Here is a 17,594-nt window from a genome sequence, read left to right on the forward strand (position 1 = left end):
CCCAGAATGAAAGCTTTTCAATGCTCTGCCTCCTCTCCCTTCCCAAGTATTGTATGACAAGAATAAAAGGAGAATAGGAAGCTTTTTCCTCTTCTCTTGGCTTCTGAAGATAAAGCGACTGCTGCCCGGTCCTCTCCACCCCACTCTGCGGTGAGCCCTTTGCAGAATTAGCCCAACCGGAGACTGAGACTTTTAAATTCTTAGGGTGGGGCATGAGACAGGATGTAAAACTCAGGCTGTTTCAACCACTGCACAGAAAATAGTATTCTCCAACTCGATCACTACGGCAACGAAATGCAGCTGGAGACTGGCATCCACTGTGTGCACTTCAGCAATGGCTGATGCATTTCACCCCACTTCTCTCAGAGACTTCTGCTGAGAGGGGCTGGGACAGATGTAGCTGAGAACTCCCCAGGAACTCCTGCACTCTTCCTTACACTCAGAGCAGTAGGGTGAGAGGATTGGGCAAGAGTGACTGAGCTCTCCCAATGCTAATGACCCATCCCAAACCATCTTCATTGGTGGCCCCTGCTGGGAGAGGTGGTGACTGGAGTTAGCAAGCCCCCCATAGCCAATATTCCTCCATTGTTCCCTACACAGACTCTGTCTCCTGTTGGGAGAGGCCAAGCCTGGAATGGCTGATTTCCCCAGATCTCCCACGACAGTAGGACAGAGAGCATTTAGGGCCTGGTCTACCCTGAAAAGTTACATCTCTCACAGGCGTGAAAAATCTACACTCCTGAGCAGCACAGTTAAGCCAACCTAACCCCCGGCATAGCCAGTGCTCGGTCAATGGAAGAATTCTTCCTCTGACCTAGCTACCGGCTCTCAGGGAGGTGGCAGTGACAGGAGAACTGGTCACTGTTGTAAGTACCTGTACTGAAGCACTGAAGCTACAGCCATGCTGCTGTAGCAGTGTAAGTGTAGACACAGCCTTAATTTAGTTTGTTTTTCTCCTCTTAATTTACAAATCCATGGATCCTTTCCCATCTTCTTCCATTCTCCTGCTCGTCACCATCCGTGGCCTGCTGACCCCATCCTCCTCCACCTTCCCCTCATCACCTCTCCTCTTCCTCACAACCCCTGACCTAATGCCCCCCTCATCCCCCAGCTTCTCCTTCAACACCTCCTCACCGTCCCATTCCCACCTCCCCACTTCGTCTTCTCGCCATCCCCTGCTCATGACCAACCCCTCCCTCACCACCCTTCAGCTTCTCCCATTCTCCCACTCACCAACCCTGCTTTGCTGCCCCCAATATCATCCCCTCCTCCTAACCATCTCCCACAGCCCCTCTTCCCTCCCCACTATCCTCCAGCTCCTCCTCACACCTCCCTCATCACCAACCCCTCCCCTCATCAGCCTCTCTCACCCACCTGCTGTGCTCCTCAGGTTCTCCTGCCCCTCACCATCGCTCCTCTTAGCTTCTCCCACTCCTCACCACCCGTCACCCTCCTCAGCTTGCCCCATCCTCCTGCTCCTCACCATCCCCACCCTGCCACCCCCACATCATCCTCACCAGCTGTGCTGCCCCACCTTCCCCTTCACCACCTCCCCCACTGCTGCCTCCCTCACCTCCCTCCATTTCCTTTGGTCCTGATCATTGCCCTCTTTTCCCCACCTCTCCTACCCCGATATTCTCCTGCATCACACATCCAAACAAATGTGATCTGTAATTAGGTTTCATGAGCCAGTGATCTGAACTGAAATGTTCCAGCAGTGGTCTTTAGACTCCTCTTTTCTCTGGCATACGCTTTTATCAAAGCCAACCACCCAATGCACAAACAAAGCAAAAACTCCCAACCCAAGAAAGAACCAGAAAGAAACACAACGCCAGAGTCTAAGGCTGAAGTTCCACAGGTGCAACTTGCCCTCTTAAGAGATGCATGAAGTTTGGACTGGCTGCTTTACTAGGAGCTTCTTGCTTTTCAGGGACTTTCTGCCAGACCTTCCAGGTTCTTTTTCCCTGTCAAATATTTATACACGTATGTGGATGAAGGAGTCGATCAGTGGAAAAGCACAGGGTCTTGCAAGCAGTTCAAGGGAGAGAAGCTTTAGGCAAAGCTGCCACCAAATCAGTTCTGAACATGAGGCTCCATCGCTGTGCATTAATAACTCATATTTTACAAAAAGTCCTATGGCACCTTAAAGACTAACAGATATATTGGAGCATAAGCTTTCGTGGGTGAATGTCCACTTCGTCCGACACGAAAGTTTATGCTCCAATACATCTGTTAGTCTTTAAGGTGCCACCGGACTCTTTGTTGCTTTCTACAGATCCAGACTAACACGGCTACCCCTCTGATACTCATATTTTACAGTTTATAGCACATACACCCAGCTAGCATGCACCTAACCCCAAGTGGGATACATAAACTCTTGTTAAAACTCCCTCCACCCCCCACCGACTGTACTTTTATTACTGATCAGCCAAGGCTTTTGAGACTGCTCTCCAAATGGGACCCAAGTTTCACTGGTGATGACTCGGACCCACATGGCACTTAGACAGATCCAGGAGCGGTTTAAAGCTACAGTACATCAGGGCTCATTCCATGCCTCTGTTTTTATTGCCTATGTGATTATTTTGCCTCCCCTTTTAGTAGGAGTAACACAGTGAGAGAGGCAATGCCATTGGGTGATTTCACAGCAGTGGGGCTTCTTAGATGATGAGTTTAGCTCCAAGTGGCTCAGCGTGTAATAAATAATCACTGCAATTCTTAGCATCAGAATTATTCTTCCCAACTCCTTTGTGAGATAGGGATGTATTATAATCTTCACTTTACACAGGGGTAAACTAAATCAGGGAGGTTAAGTGATTTGTCCAAGGCTCCACGTCAAATCAGTGTCAGAGCCAAGACTAGGCAGTCGGAATTCTTAATTCCCATCCCTGACACTTAACCACTAGACAACGCTTCTCTCTCATTGGGTGTAGAGCTGCGTGCAGTCGACACTTTCAGTTGAACACTCCCGCACCAGTGAGCAAACCACACAGGAACTGAGTTTCCCAAAGGTCATTGTCTGATGCAGAGCTAATTGCTACTCACTTGCAAGGCCCTGCTCCACGGGGAGCCGCCAAACAGAGCACCTCTTGTGTGCCAAGGATAGAGCTGCTGTTTGAAGAAAACAGGAGAGCTAATACACTGGCATGTGCTCTCTGAAGCCAGGCATGCCACTTGCAGGGGCAGTGTATGTTCAAATGAATTGCCCTCTGGCCGCCAGCTCTTGTCTGCAGAGAGCAGACTCTTAGACACCAGAGTACCCCCTGGATGCCCAGGAGAAGCCCTGTTCTATAAGGGGCAGAGGCTATGATTCACTGGAGTGCTGGTTTATTAAACCTGGCTGAACAAACCACCTGCTTTGGAAACACATGGCTCAAAGCAGCAATTCATCTCAATGTCCCCCCCCCCCACCCACACTGAGGGAGTCTCGGAAGAGAGATATTTCTTCTAATCCAGCTTATTATCCATTCACCCTTGCGAGGCAACTTTCTAATGGGCAGGAGGCTCCCTTCCCTTGCCAGTATACAGCACTGCTTCTCACATCACCTCTGTTTCTCTAAGATAGTGGGTTTATTGTAAACTTATTAATTACTTCATTTCTCCTTCGAGGAGCCAGGAGAAAGATTTCCAGAAGCAGCCAGGCTCCGCTATTATGTTGGCCGAGAAGTCGAGTGCGGCTGATGTCATGATTCATTTTCTCCATGACTGATGAAGGCGACTCTCAGTTCCATGGTGTGCATACGAAGCAGACAGCATTCCCCTGGCACAGAATGCCAGGCAATCCATCTCCAACCAGGACTTCGCTGAGCAGCAGAGAAAATGGCAAACTTTTGCTATTGGTTTTCACTCAAATGGCTATGCTAACTGCCTGTAACCACTGTGCGAATGGGAGAGCTGTGATCCCTTCGTAGCAGTTGTTCCTTCCACCACTTATGATAAGCTGGATCTGGAGCAACTGTTTTCTTCTTCTTGTGCTTGTAATGCCAACTTTGTTTGCTATAGTTACTCCAGTGGCGAAAGATTGGGGCTAGAGTTGCTGCGAGTGTCCTGAGAACTAACTTTCTTATATGATTCCTGCTGAGAATGGACGAGGTACTGCCTTCCCACAGGGTTACGGAATAGAGTATAATGGGATGGCAAGGGGAAGCCATTGAATTGGCATAATGTTGCATAATGGCTTAGACTAGTATCGTTTCTGGCACTGATGAGATGTGCCTGGAGAACCGAAGAGCTGAGTAATACGCCCTCCCTTCCTGTGGTAAAATCAACCCAAGCATCACTGATTGCCCATCCGTTATCAAAACGGATACCATTGACGCCACGGAAGATGCAAACGCTCGATAAAAGAAGCATACACCTAGATGGGGAAGTGACACTTTATTCTGAAAAACAAACTAACCAACCCCCTCCATCATAGTACAACATTTCAGAGCTGTCAGAAAGATCCCTCCGCAGAGTCAGGAGAGAGAGGTGGTAGTGGTGGTGGGGGTTACACCCAGTAATACAAGAAGGTGACAACCCTGGCTATGGACACTGGGCTACAAAACAGCAATACAGTGAATACACCACGAAGAGGCCATCCACTCCCTGCTCCTTTCCCTGTGTTCCTGAGATAAGCCAAGCAACCACCCAAGTGTCTTGCGCAAGGAAGGAAAAGCACTCAAGTGACGTCTAAGCAATGGACATACAGCACAAGAGGGAGAAAGAGAGACGGGTATACACAGGTGCTGAGTTCTGGCAAACCAGGATCTGAAGTTATGAAGGACTAGATCTCGCTAAGTTTTATGTCTTGAAAGATTGTCAACTCTCGTTGATCAGTGAGCTATCTATGAGAGCAGGGTGTATCCGAAGGGCCCCACTATCCATCCATGACTCCGGTCCTCCACAAATGTCAGAAGCCAACCCTTAGTCCTCATTAGTTGGTGGCAGCTTGAGCTGTCATCTCCCCTAGAGCCTGTGGTCTCTGTTTTAAAGAACTATCAGTTGGGAGAGGTTGAGACCCAATTCAACAGGATCGTCCTGCAAGAAGCTGGGACTTGAGCAGCTGAGCTCCCCAAAGCCAGCATTCTCACGCTCTTCCCGACAGCGACTCCCGTTGAGACTGGCAATTTAATAAAAAGGTCTCAATGTTCATAAATAGGGGGGTGGGGAGTTGGCAAAAGGAAACTCTGACCTGGAGTTATACATGCTCTCCCCTGGAAATATTACTGTGGAAATCTGCATGTGTGTGGTGGGCTGAGAGCTGTCAGAGAGATTGGTTAGTAAAATCAACCTAAAAAAAGAAAGGCCTTTGGGTTGGACTAACATTATCAAGGAGTAATTGGACTTTGGGCCAAAGGAATGTGACTCCAGCTCAGGAGGAAGCAGGAAATGCCTTCTTCATTCAGACTCCTTGGTTGCCTCTTCAAACAGCCATGAAGCGTTTGGGGAGAAAAGGAGAGAGGGGACTTCAACAGAAATTGTAAGCAAGCGAATGCAGCAGAAGAAACAAAAAGAACTTGGCATGGCTAGCTCATGGATCCCCTTTCCACTGCACTAGGCTGGTCAGTGGTGAAACAATGATAGTCACACGTCCATTCACAATCCATGTCCAGAAAGTGCAAGGCTGGGATTCAGTGAGCGCTAAGCACAGGTCTGACGGCTGAAGAGTTCGAGGGTTACAGCGCTGAGGAATGCTGGTATGCTGTCCTGATGCAGCAGGTGCAGGTCAATGAGCTCACGGATTGTGAGAGAGAATTCAGTTTCCAGAAGTTGCATCTTCCCACCAGAAGAGCTGGAGGCCTGAGGGGAGAAGGAAGAGGTGGAGGGAGGGGAAAAGGAAAAGAAATTGTTAATACAGTAGGGTTTTATTTCATGCCAAATGCTGACGAATTCTAGCACTCTCGCTATGGAGTCTCCTTCAGTGTGCATCTTATTCTAATCAAAGTAACGTTATCTACTGCAGAGCAGGTGTTCAACACATGATTTAATTGGACCATTATTAAGTTCTGCATTTCCAAAATCTCTGAACAATACCCCCCATGTGAGCCTCAAATGAATAATGAATTATAAGGCAGTAGGAAGAATGTTTAAAATATCTTGAAAACAAACTTTAAAGGGTCTGAACAATTAACACATGCAGTCACAGCAGAAAATACAGAACCAGGGATGCTTTAGAAGAGAAATCTTTGAATAGCGTGGTCTTGGGAGGCAGGAAATAGTCAAAGAGCTCTTTCTCCAGTAAGAATCAAAGCCCTTAAGTCCCTCCTCTCTTGGAGGATAAGGAGACATGTTTTCAATGAACATTCCCTTTAAATGAGCCAATGATCTACCTTTAACTAGCCCCCTTAGTTCGGGTATGTCTACACTGCAATAACAGACTGAGAGCATGGCTGTAGCTGGCCTGGGTCAGCTGGCTCGGGCTGTGGAGCTATAAAATTGCAGTGTCTACATTCAGACTTGGGCTTGAGCCCGTGCTCTGAGACCCTCCCCCGACCAACTAGTGGGGTCTCAGAGCCAGGGCTCCAGCCTGAGCCCGAACTTTTACGCTGCAATTTTATAGCCTAGCAACCAGGGCCGGCTCCAGGCACCAGCCGAGCAAGCTGGTGCTTGGGGCGGCAGCTTGTAGGAGGCGGCATTCCGCCCAATCCTAGGGCGGCACGGCCGCATTTTTTTTTTTGAGTGGTGTTCCGCTCCAGCCGCCCTGTAGGGGGCGGCGCCGTGGAGGACGAGAGTGCCCTGCAGCAAGCCCGGCAGGGCAGCCCGCGTCCTTCCCTCCCAGCCGACCGGAGCGGTGCGGAGTCCTCCCGGCAGGCGGCGGGGTCACGTGGCCGCCCCCCTTCTCTCTCCCTACCCCCGGTAGCCGGGGCACATCTGCAGCGCAGGGAGTCCCCCTGCACCGTGGCTCCGGCCGCACGGCAGATTTTTTTTTGCTTTGCCATTCTGGCCGCCCCGGTTTTGCTTGGAGTGGCCAAAAAGCCAGAGCCAGGCCTGCCTGCAACCCAAGCGCCTGGGCTCTGAGACTCGGTGCCGTGAGTTATTTATCACAGTATAGACAGCCCTGCTTCACATACCCAGGTGCTTTGCTGATGGGAGAAATTATTCCAGACACACACACACACATAAAAGGGTGGAATCCCAATACATGGGGAAAATCTCCTCTTGTCATAACATAGGTTATAAAAAGGATAAAGAAGCAAAATGCAAGAGGAGCCAAAGGATGCTCTGAGAGCCCCTCATGCCGCAGGCGGCACAAAATCGGCTTGTTTATTAATAAACCAGCAAAACTATCACAACGGAAATTCAAATTTTTCTCCCCAGACATTTCCCTTTTGGGAATGATCCCTGCTCCTCATCTACCCCCTTAATGAAGCAACGCGAGAGGCAACACAAGCACTGCCTAACAGTCCAACCTGCTTCAGTAACAGGACATTCCCTTTCCACAGTCCATGCAGCAGAAGGGAAACCCTGAAGCAGCTCAGGTGGAACCGCCCTCTCTCAAAAGGGATATCGATGACCTGAGCTGTGGGTGTTTGTGCGCGCAGGCAGCATGCATCTTCGCCTGCCAGAAGGGCAGCAATAATGTCAGGGAAGCACCAAAGGCCCCGGGGATCTGTTTGTTTCCAATTTCATGTTTTCAGGAGTCAGGATTAATTTCATTATGAACTTCTCATGTAAATGTCACTTCTGATTGTGAAGCGTGCAAGGCACAGAGGAAGCCCCTGTCACATCAATGCCGGGGAGGGGATTTAAACAAGATTTTATAGTGGAAAAGTAAATTAAGAGTTTGTTTAAAGCTCTTCCACTTCAGTTCAGCTTAATGTTCATTTCTCTTTATGAACAACTCCAGATGGTGAAGTTTAGAGCCGTAATCCTTTGTTTAGTGGAGCCACCCGCCTCGCTTTCTGAGCATCCATTGTGAAACTGGGCCAGACAGGGACAAATTGAAGAGACTGACTGGGAAAGATGAAAAACTGGCAAATGACAGGGAGAAAGGGAACTAGGTCAGTGAGGGATATGCATTTGCAATCTATGCACAAGCCCAGGCACAGTGTGGAGCTCTCACACAGCCTTGAATTAGACCATAGGCCAGATGCTATCAATCAGAGATGTGCCGAGGTGGCCAGATTTTGGTTTTGCAAATCCAAGCCCATGGGTGTTGGATCTGGTTCTATGTGACCTGAAACACTAAAGTTTAGGCTGGTGAGAGGAAGGTCCAAATATTATGGAGGCACCAGTTTTGTCTTTATAGTCAAGGCTGAGTTGAATTTTGCAAAATTGCCAGACAAAAACACTGTTATGATAGCATTGAGGTTGAGAGTCCATGTCAGTAATTTAGGGTAAAATACATTACAGGAATGTAATTATTAAATCAAGCATTAAAAAGCCAGGAGATTCAGAGTTAAAACCAAACTTAAAAAAAAAAAAAAAAGGCCAAATATGGTCAGGTGAGGAAATGCATCGTTAAGGGACCTAAAGAACCTTAAATCTGCTCAGTAGTGATAGCAGATGGGAGGAAAAAAATGTCTAATGTGTCTTTAAAAATCAGCTCAATCTAATCTGGGACCAAAACCACGAAAATGTCTTATGCACAGTCGTACGGTTAGCATGTTGTTACTTTTAGAGATGTGTAAGAAAAAGCAGCATGACTTGAAGTTGGACTGAATATGTGTCCACTGAAAGGGCCGAGTCAAAGATGATACCTAAGTTATGGGCCTAGTTTTTTCACTTTTGGTTAATGGGCAAATTAAGGTGGTTTGTTTGGGGTTTGCAAAACCAAAGCCAAGGCGGTTCAGATCCAGGTTCTATTTTATCCAACCCACCAACATTTTGGGGAACAGACATTTGAGTTTTGGCCTGTTTCCATTATCACTCCATTCTGCGTTCAGAAATAGAAAGGATCTTTATCAGGAAAGCAATTTAAATGGGGCAAAACACCCTCTACTATGTACTGGTATGTGCATGACCCAGGCTAGGAGTTCCAAGAACCCCACTATGCTTTGTACTTCTAGGGTGCATTGCCCTATTGAGTGATTACAAAATCAGAAGCAGCTTTTTGGCCATATTGTATGAACGGGACAAGTGGGATCCGTCTACTATGCAGCGACATGAACTTCCAGCAGTCGCTTTTCAACCTCCTCAGAGAAAGGAGTCTTTAGTACAATTGCTTTTCCATAAGAGACAAGATTAGCTGTTCCCAGTCAGAAGAAAACATCATAAATCTTCCTTTTAACCCTGGAAATTGGTAAATTATTCAAGGCTTTATAGTTTTTTATATATTTTTTGAAGGCAGAGACTTGCATTACAGATAAAGCCTTGTGTCAGCACTCAGTCCTTTAAGAGAACCAGGTACCTTGGAACTTGTGTGCCCTTTCCATTTGTTCCACTCTATTTATCTGTCTGTGCAGGAGATGAAGGCTTGAGTGGGATCTAAAGCTAATCATGGAAAGTGAATGCCCGAGAGAGGTGAGCAGCCCAGCGAGGGAGCTGCTGGCTCCCTTTCAGTCACAGGATAAACTTTCTATTTGTCTCGCACTCTGCTCACTCCATCTGCAGCCAAACACTTCAGTCAATATCTGTGTTTCAAGCTGCAGATTTATTTTGGCATTCGGAAAGGCACAGAAAGTGGAGAAGGGTAGGTAGTAGCCTCTCCCACCCCACTCCTCTCATGAATGCCAGGATGATCAGTCTTGCTGCAGGCCTGGAAAAAGAGCAATGCCTGTATGCATTCAATCGCTGCACTTACAGAGAGGCGAAGAGTCTCTCTGTAACCGTGAGCATCACAGGAAAGCAAACATTAGCTCCTCTCACCTCCAGCAGGGATCACCCTCACGCATGGCACAATAATGATCTAAAGCAGACTATGCTCACAACACCTAGGGACACTAGATGCTGCAAAAAGTAAAGTGTCTCCTTGTTAGGAGGTCACCCCTGGCAATTGCCAGGACCATGCTGGTGTTTGTAAGTGATGCAGCGACGTGTGAAGAACAAAGGAGGATCACTTGTCGTTGTCACTTCAGCAGGACATATACATGGGTTCTGACTGTGCCAGTGTTGCTATAGGTATGGTCGAGATTACACTTTCTGTCTCAGCCTTTGTTACTTATAAACTTTCCAAAAAAGTGATCTTCTGGGCTGAAATTTCTCTCTCCAGCCTGGTGATGATGATGTTAAAGGTCTGATAACATTTTGTTTGGCTGTTTACAAGACACTCAAATGGTTCGGACGGATGTGTGGGACAGGGACGGCAACTCACATTCTCCCTGTCCCCAGGAACACTTTTGCAACTAGAAAATTAAAATAATGTACAAAAATCTATAGAGTGAAACTTGGTGTGAACTGTCATCGGTTCTTAGTAGACCAACCAGCTGGCGGCAAGAGGTCACACAACACATGGGTCAGACACAGTGACAGAATGCTGGCCAACACATGGGAAAGGGAACCAAGCATTGTTTGGGCAAAAACCACAAGCACATTCAAAAGCTTGCGACTATAAACAAATCCGACCCCATAGTGTGTTGGGCAGTGTCCTCTGCCTCAGTTTCCCACCTTGCAGTGGGAAAGTCTGACAAATGAATGACCCTTAAACACATCACTGCCCTCTGCCTAAGCTGCACCCCTGGAGTGCTGTGAAGAGAAGGAGGGAGGGGAGAGGGAAGCTGGGCTACAGAGGCCCCAGAAGAAGGTTGGCTGGCGGGAGAAGCAGCAGGGGAGAACAAGGGTGGGGGAAAGGGAGAAGAGGAGACAATCCCATCATGATGTTTGATACAATTCAGGATTTCACCACAAAGTGGGGCAATCGCCTCCTTTTCATATGAAAATCCACTACTCTATCCATGGGTGATGTACACAATAGATGCACAATGTAGGAGCATTCAGACGCGTGTATGCAGCGTGTGCTACCGGGTCCTCACAGTGTGACGGTTTTCATACAAAGGGTTAAGGCCTAAGAGGATGTGCTGCTTGAACTGGATTGGCAGAGTGACTCGCTACCCCCGACACAGTGAGGAACTTTATTATTGTGCAGATGAAACTCTGCAATACTCCAAAGTGAATGGGGCGCCTTTATTTTCAAGGCTACGTTTTATTAGGTGTTTTAATGAACAAGTAACCTGTTGCCCCAGTGACATTTACTCAGGGAAGCTACTGGGGCTGCTCCATCTCATCTGCTAAGATGTCTGCATTGCTCTTCTCGCTCTATGGGATCACCTGCTGTGTGACCTCCTAACGCACCAAGACTCTGAATACATTGCAGAGAACAATCCTGTATGTGGCAGGGGGCTAGGGTTACCATATTTCAGCAAGCAAAAAAGAGGACGGGAGGAGCCCCGCCCCTGCCCCTCCCACTTCCCGCCCCCACAGAACCCCCAACCCTCCCCCCTTCCTTGTCCCCTGACTGCCCCCTCCTGGGACCCCTGCCCCTAACTGCCCCCCAGGACTCCACCCCCTATCTAAGCCTCCCTGCCTCTTGTCCCCTGACTGCCCCAACCCTTATCCACACCCCCACCCCCAGACAGACCCCTGGGACTCCCACGCCCCATCCAACCACTCCCCACCCCCTGACAGCCCCCCCCCCAGAACTCCCAACCCATCTAAACCCCTCTGCTCCCTGTCCCCTGACTGCTCCGATCCCTCTCCCCACTCCTGCCCCCTGACAGCTCCCCCCCAGAACTCCCAACCCCCCCCCCCGCTCCTTGTCCCCTGACTGCCCCCTCCTGGGACCCCTGCTCCTAACTGCCCTCCAGAACCCCACCCCCTACCTAAGACTCCCTGTGGATTGTCCCCTAACTGCCCCCTCCTAAGACCCCCCCAACTGCCCCCCAGGACCCTACCCCCTACCTGTACCCTGACTGCCCAAAACCTTCTCCACTCCCCCCAAAAAGCCCCCCCATGAACTCCCGACCCCCACCCCCGTTTCTTGACTGCCCCCTCCAGAACCTCCCTGCCCCTTCTCCTGCCCCCTGGCCCCCTTACCCTGCTGCTCAGAACAGGGTGTTGGGCTCTGTGCGAGCCGGACACATGGCTGCGCTCCCCAGCACAACAAAACTCGGTCCTGGTCCCTGGCCCTGGCCCTGGCCCTGCACAGTGCTGCCGGACCGGGCTGCAGGGGAGAGCTGCCGGCTCAGAATGCAGGGCGGATCCGGCTCCTCTACAGCTGCTCCGGAGTCCAGCCCGGGACTTTCCTGCAGCCCTCCCAGCCGCTCGCTCTGCTCTGCCGGGGAGGGGGGAAATCCCGGACATTTTGAGTGCTTTACAAATTCCCCCCGACGCTATTTTTAGCACAAAAAGGAGGACATGTCCGGGTAAATCCGGATGAATGGTAACCCTACAGGGGGCAGGACTCTGAAGCCTAATACCCATGGCTCTCCATACCGTTCTCTTCAGCGCATGACACTTTCCCTCTTGTGCTATGGACTCATCCACCAAGACACCTGCACTGCTCTCCTCACCCCCTGGTACCTTACTCATCTGCTGATACCTCCTTGCTCCAAAGGCGTTTTTATTCACTGTATGAACTTTGCCATGCAGGCTGCATGTCTGCAGTGACCCTTCGGCTCCTGCAACACACTCCTCACAAGATGGAACCTCCTACTCAGGGGCGGCTCCAGGCACCAGCGAAGCAAGCGCTGCAAGCGGGGGGCGGCGTGCCGGTCGCCATGAGGGCGGCAATCAGACAGCCTTCAGCAGCATGCCTGCGGGAGGTCCGCTGGTCCCGCGGGTTCGGCAGCAGGTAAGCCAAAGGCGCGGGACCAGCAGATCACCCGCAGAAACACCGCCGAAGGCCGCCTGACTGCCACGTTTGGGGTGGCAAAAAACAGAGCCGCCCCTGCTCCTGCTGCACTACCTTTCACACGTCTAGGCCCCAGCTCTACTGTGTCTAAGACGAGGGGCCCCACACGACCTAGCCTCCTTTAATCTGGGCTCTGCGGCACTCTGTTCACTTTATAAAACTCCTCTGGCACCGACCTGGGTATCTCTTAGGAACTCTGCAACGTTCTTACCCCACCTAATACCGCATCACTCAGCAGTGTTATCATAGCCCACTGCACAACCTGCATGCCAGCTCCCTAGCTGGGCACAACACCTGCTCTCCTGTCAGCCATAAAAAAACCCTAATTCAAGTTCTTTAGTTTGCATGACTTACTTTTTATAGTTCCTCAGCCAGTCTACTGCAGGGCTTCTCTTTTTCTGCCTACCCCAGATCACATGTTCTCTCCATCCATTAGTATGGTTAAATCTTGTCACAGTCCAACAAACCAATTTTAAAACCATTTTTTAAAGCAGTCGGCTCTGACCTTTAAACAAGAAAATATTTTTTTTTTTTGCCTCTTGCTTTGGATTCTGAGATTTTTCTAAATGTCAAAGGCCTACTGTCCACGCGCAGCTGTCAGAGAGAGAGGCAGTACAGCCTCAGAGAGGGCCCTAAGCCTGTTCTCGGGCTTCCAATGCCCAGCAAAGAGTACACATTGAAAACAAAGCTCACGTATAAGAGTCTGTGTGCGCGCACGCATACTCCCAAAGGAACACACACAAATAAAAGTATTTGCAAAGTCTGACTGCTCAGCTAAAAATACCACAATCAATTCCTCCTTCAAAGCTAGGGCTGATGTTGTAAATTCAGGCCAGGGCAGGGTGGGATATAGAGATAGGATTTGATGGCCACATTTTTCTCCCTGGAGTTGGTGCACAACAGCCTTCTCTTTAGCGTCTGCACCATGGGATTACTCTGTAGAGAGGGTAATTCTTGCTAAGTATCTTTTCCCCTTTAAACAGGCCTCTAGAAGATCTCTTCAAAGCTTAAAGGATGGAGACACACAAAGGTGTGTGTGGGGGGGCGTTGACAGGGAGACTGACTAGTGAAGTTATACAATTCAATCAGGAGGGTTCTGAGGATCTGTATAATTGCTCAGACTTGGCTCTCTTGGGTGGCGATATCATTATCAAAATCCCCCAATTGAATTATGCTTCACTAATCAATCTCTCATAAGCATTACACCCTGCTCAAATATCAGGTCCCCAGGTAGCTGGCAAATCACTGTAATTAGAGGCTGTTCATTTAAAATGATAGAAATATTAAAAAAAAAAACCAAACAACAAAAAACCAAATTTGCCCACAAGATGTGGTTGTGCCTGGAAATATTTATGAGTTTATTGAACTCCCAGTCTATTGCTTCTGTTCGTTTATTTTTGTAGTAACCAGCAGGTTTTGTTAGCCAGTGACATCATGCTAGCATGCCCTACGGGACGCTCAACGACCGAACATTAATAAGGCTGTGTGGTTGTCCATCAATCAGGGAACACTGCTTTTCACAAAAATGACCTCTCCTTGTCTTCAGCTAAATTCCCTTTCCCCATAATATTCTCTTTGTAACCTAAGAGAGGGAGAACTGGTTCTTTATAATAATTGCTTCTTGCCAAAGACCTCTGATCCCCATGTTGCAAGCTTGAAATATAAAGTGGATTTATGAGGCAGAGGGGGGACGGACGTCTCTATAAAGTGCCTTCCAGGGAACGTAATGAAAAAGCTGCTCTTAACTGCTGAGTGAAGAGGACCAAGTGCCTGGCAATCCCAGGATGAAAATTGAATACTGGGGTAGGGTGAGGGAGGAACAACCCCATGCACATGTCAAGATTTATGACAAACACTTCCTGTCTCTTGCTTATTATTCAATATTGAGATGAACCATAACTCCTGTCTCTTCAGTACAGGCATTTAGCTGACACACTTCCATCTTTAATCTGGAACATGACCCAGGTTTTATATACACAAGTGATAAAAATTGACTGAGCACCGGCTATTACACTAACTCAGTGTCAGAGGAAACAAGTAAGTGGAGCGCTGCACATGGGCAAGTTCCTTCACACAACCACACGCTTTGACTTATCTGCACAGGCCCCAGGAGATGGCAAAAAGGGAAATTTAAACACGAATACCAACATTTGTCAAACTGTATCCACTTCTCTCCTGGGGAGTAAACCAGTGGGTGTTAGTCCTGGGGAGAGAAAAAGTGTGTGATGGATGACTTTTCTTCTGTCATGAGGTCTCCCACAAATTGCTGCTGTTTAGATAGTAAAAAGTGACACCCTAAAAATGAGAGGAAAGGTCTCAGGCTTTAAATAAAGGGAAGAATTTATAAATATTTATACTATTTGATAAGTACTACTGATTTCTTGCATTCGTTTATTCAGATAGCACCTTTGATCCTGAAGGATGTACTTACAAACTATTATTTTCACAACCTCACCCCACCACTGAGGCAGCCACCTCTGGGGTGGAATTTGGCAACTATTTAATGGCACATAGAAACACTACACAATAGTTTAGGATAGGAAGAGACAAATACCATATTCTAATGAGATAAAAATACACCCAGGGGACATCCCCTAAACAAAATCCTCTTGGTAGCCTACAGGTATGCCTACACTGCAATAAAAAACCTGCGTCATGGAGTCTCAGAGACTGTCAGCTGACCTGTGCTCACGCTGCGGGGCTAAAAATTGCGATGTAGATGTTTGGGCTTGGGCTGGAGCTCAGGCTCTGTAGAACGTCTCTACACTGTAATTTTATAGCCTCGTAGCCCGAGCCCCATAACCCTGACTCAGCTGACCAGGGCCAGCCGTGGCCATGCTGCAGGTCTTTTATTGCAGTGGAGACGTACCCAGCAAGGCTAAGCATAAGATTCTATGTTATAACTTCCTACCAGACCTCTGGCTAGTAGAAATAGCTCATGTTTGGACCTACCTCTGAGGTATTAAAAAATGTCTTCCATTAAAAAAAGAAAATGAGTGCTTAAGAGAATAAGGTTTGAAATCCACAGATTTTTTTCAAATAGCAACCAATAAAAATCCCAAACATGGGATTTATGTCTTTGAACCAAATTCCTCCTTGTCCTTTGGTAAAGAGTTCGATACCTTAAAAAAATCAACGCTGCTACAGTATCTTAGTTCTAGAAGCAAGGAAGAGGTACTAACTTCTCAGCCATTGGTACCGCACCTACAGAGAAATGGACATACATGTCCTAACATGACTGGTGTCAAAGAAAAGCTTCTGAATAGCTGGACTGCTAGGATGTCCACGCTGCAACTTCCTGACCACCTGTGCAATGACCATATCGGAACGGTCAGGCTGCGGAGTGAATGGCTAACAAGCTATGAAGGCAGAGTGAATGGTTAACAAGCATTAACAGCCTCTACCACATGTGCTCTGTAAAGTGTAATGCCAACCCACTGTAGGACAGACAAATTAGACACAGAAAAATCTCTTGTTACTTCCTCTAAAATGACTCTGCACTTTTACACTGCAATGCTAGGGGCTATTGTTTAGCTAAATTTACATTTCTCCTCTCCATGTAAATAAAGGAAAATAGCAGCCGTGGACTCTCCTACTGAGATCTCCCATCCAAAGGTATTCTGGAGACTAGTGATAAGATTCTCCATCCTTTTAGATAAAATCAGAGCACGAGGTTCTGGAGTAAGACAGAAATGTGTCTGCAATTCCAGCCAGCCAGCACCTGGCTCCCCAAAAGGCACGCTATAAGAAGACCAAAAACTAGCATGGACCCCGTACTGCAGACAACTTGAGGGAGGTGATAGGGCCTGGGAACAGAACCCTGTATCTGAGAGTCCCCAGTTTAGAAGAGGAACTAGCTACAGTAACAGGCAGATTCATTTTTCAAGTTCTTCTCTTCCTCACTGGGAGACTTGGAAGGAAAAAGGGAAAGAGGATACCTGCTTCCAGGAACAACGAGGTTAACAACTGAGAAAGAAGAAGGTGGACTAGGATGATCTGTATAGGCTCTGATTAATAGGTCTCTGTGCTTGCTGCTTCCTGTAACAGGGAGCCATTTAGCTCTGTTCTGAACTGTAGTTCTGAATGGTAAAACAAGTGAGAGAACATGTAGAACAAAGCTTGCAAAATATTGTGTGAGCGCAAGAGACGGAAGTGGTATTAAGGTGAATTTATATGGAAACATTTAATAAACTACCTTGCTGCTGGTGCAATGAACTGCTGAGCTTCAGGAGAAAGTATACGACTCTCACCAATGAGAAAGACGTTGCCTGCATCTTCACTACTCACTGAGTGCTAACACTGATTCCACAGACACTCACCACTCTTCTGCTCAGTCTCTCTGCATTGTGTTCCTGCCAGGGGCCTCTAGTTTCCTTATTTTCCCTTCTCCAAATTATAACAAATAGGCAGAAAAATAGACACAAGCCTGTGGCTTCAGTGATAAATGTGACTCAGGGAGCAAGGGGGTCGTGCAGACTTCAGGATTCACTAGTTACCAGCTGAAAAACAAATTCCTCTCGTTTCAGGAGATGGGCTTTTTTCTTTGCCAGAGACAGTGGGTGACTGCACATCAGGGGAGAGAGGGGCTGGGAATGGTTAAATGAGCAGATTATATGAGATGCCTGTGAGGCATGTCTCACTGGAGCGACTGTTACTTTACTATCCAGCAGACACCAGTGTGTGATTAATACGTTTATCTTTCTCATCTCCTTGGTAGCCTTATGGATGTGCTGTCATGAGCAGGGAAGGGGAAAGGATAGAGAACTGAACCAAAAGATGTTGTGACCATCACTGTCCTAGGGAACCCATTGTGATTAACTTAACTACA

General features: G+C 48.0%; 1 protein-coding gene across 4 annotated transcripts in view; it reads right to left on the bottom strand.

Moving 5' to 3' along the window:
* Positions 1-4,359: 4,359 nt before the first annotated feature.
* MAD1L1 (mitotic arrest deficient 1 like 1) overlaps positions 4,360-17,594 on the bottom strand; it is a 526,727-nt gene continuing 513,492 nt past the window's right edge. For all 4 annotated transcript variants that reach the window (XM_054042929.1, XM_054042931.1, XM_054042928.1 and 1 more), the window contains one exon: positions 4,360-5,778. In XM_054042929.1, the coding sequence (XP_053898904.1) occupies positions 5,620-5,778 (159 nt within the window). In that variant the 3' untranslated portion in view covers positions 4,360-5,619. The remainder of the gene's footprint in view (positions 5,779-17,594) is intronic.

Source organism: Malaclemys terrapin, chromosome 10 (genome assembly GCF_027887155.1).
Source record: "Malaclemys terrapin pileata isolate rMalTer1 chromosome 10, rMalTer1.hap1, whole genome shotgun sequence".
NCBI classification, from domain to species: domain Eukaryota; kingdom Metazoa; phylum Chordata; order Testudines; family Emydidae; genus Malaclemys; species Malaclemys terrapin.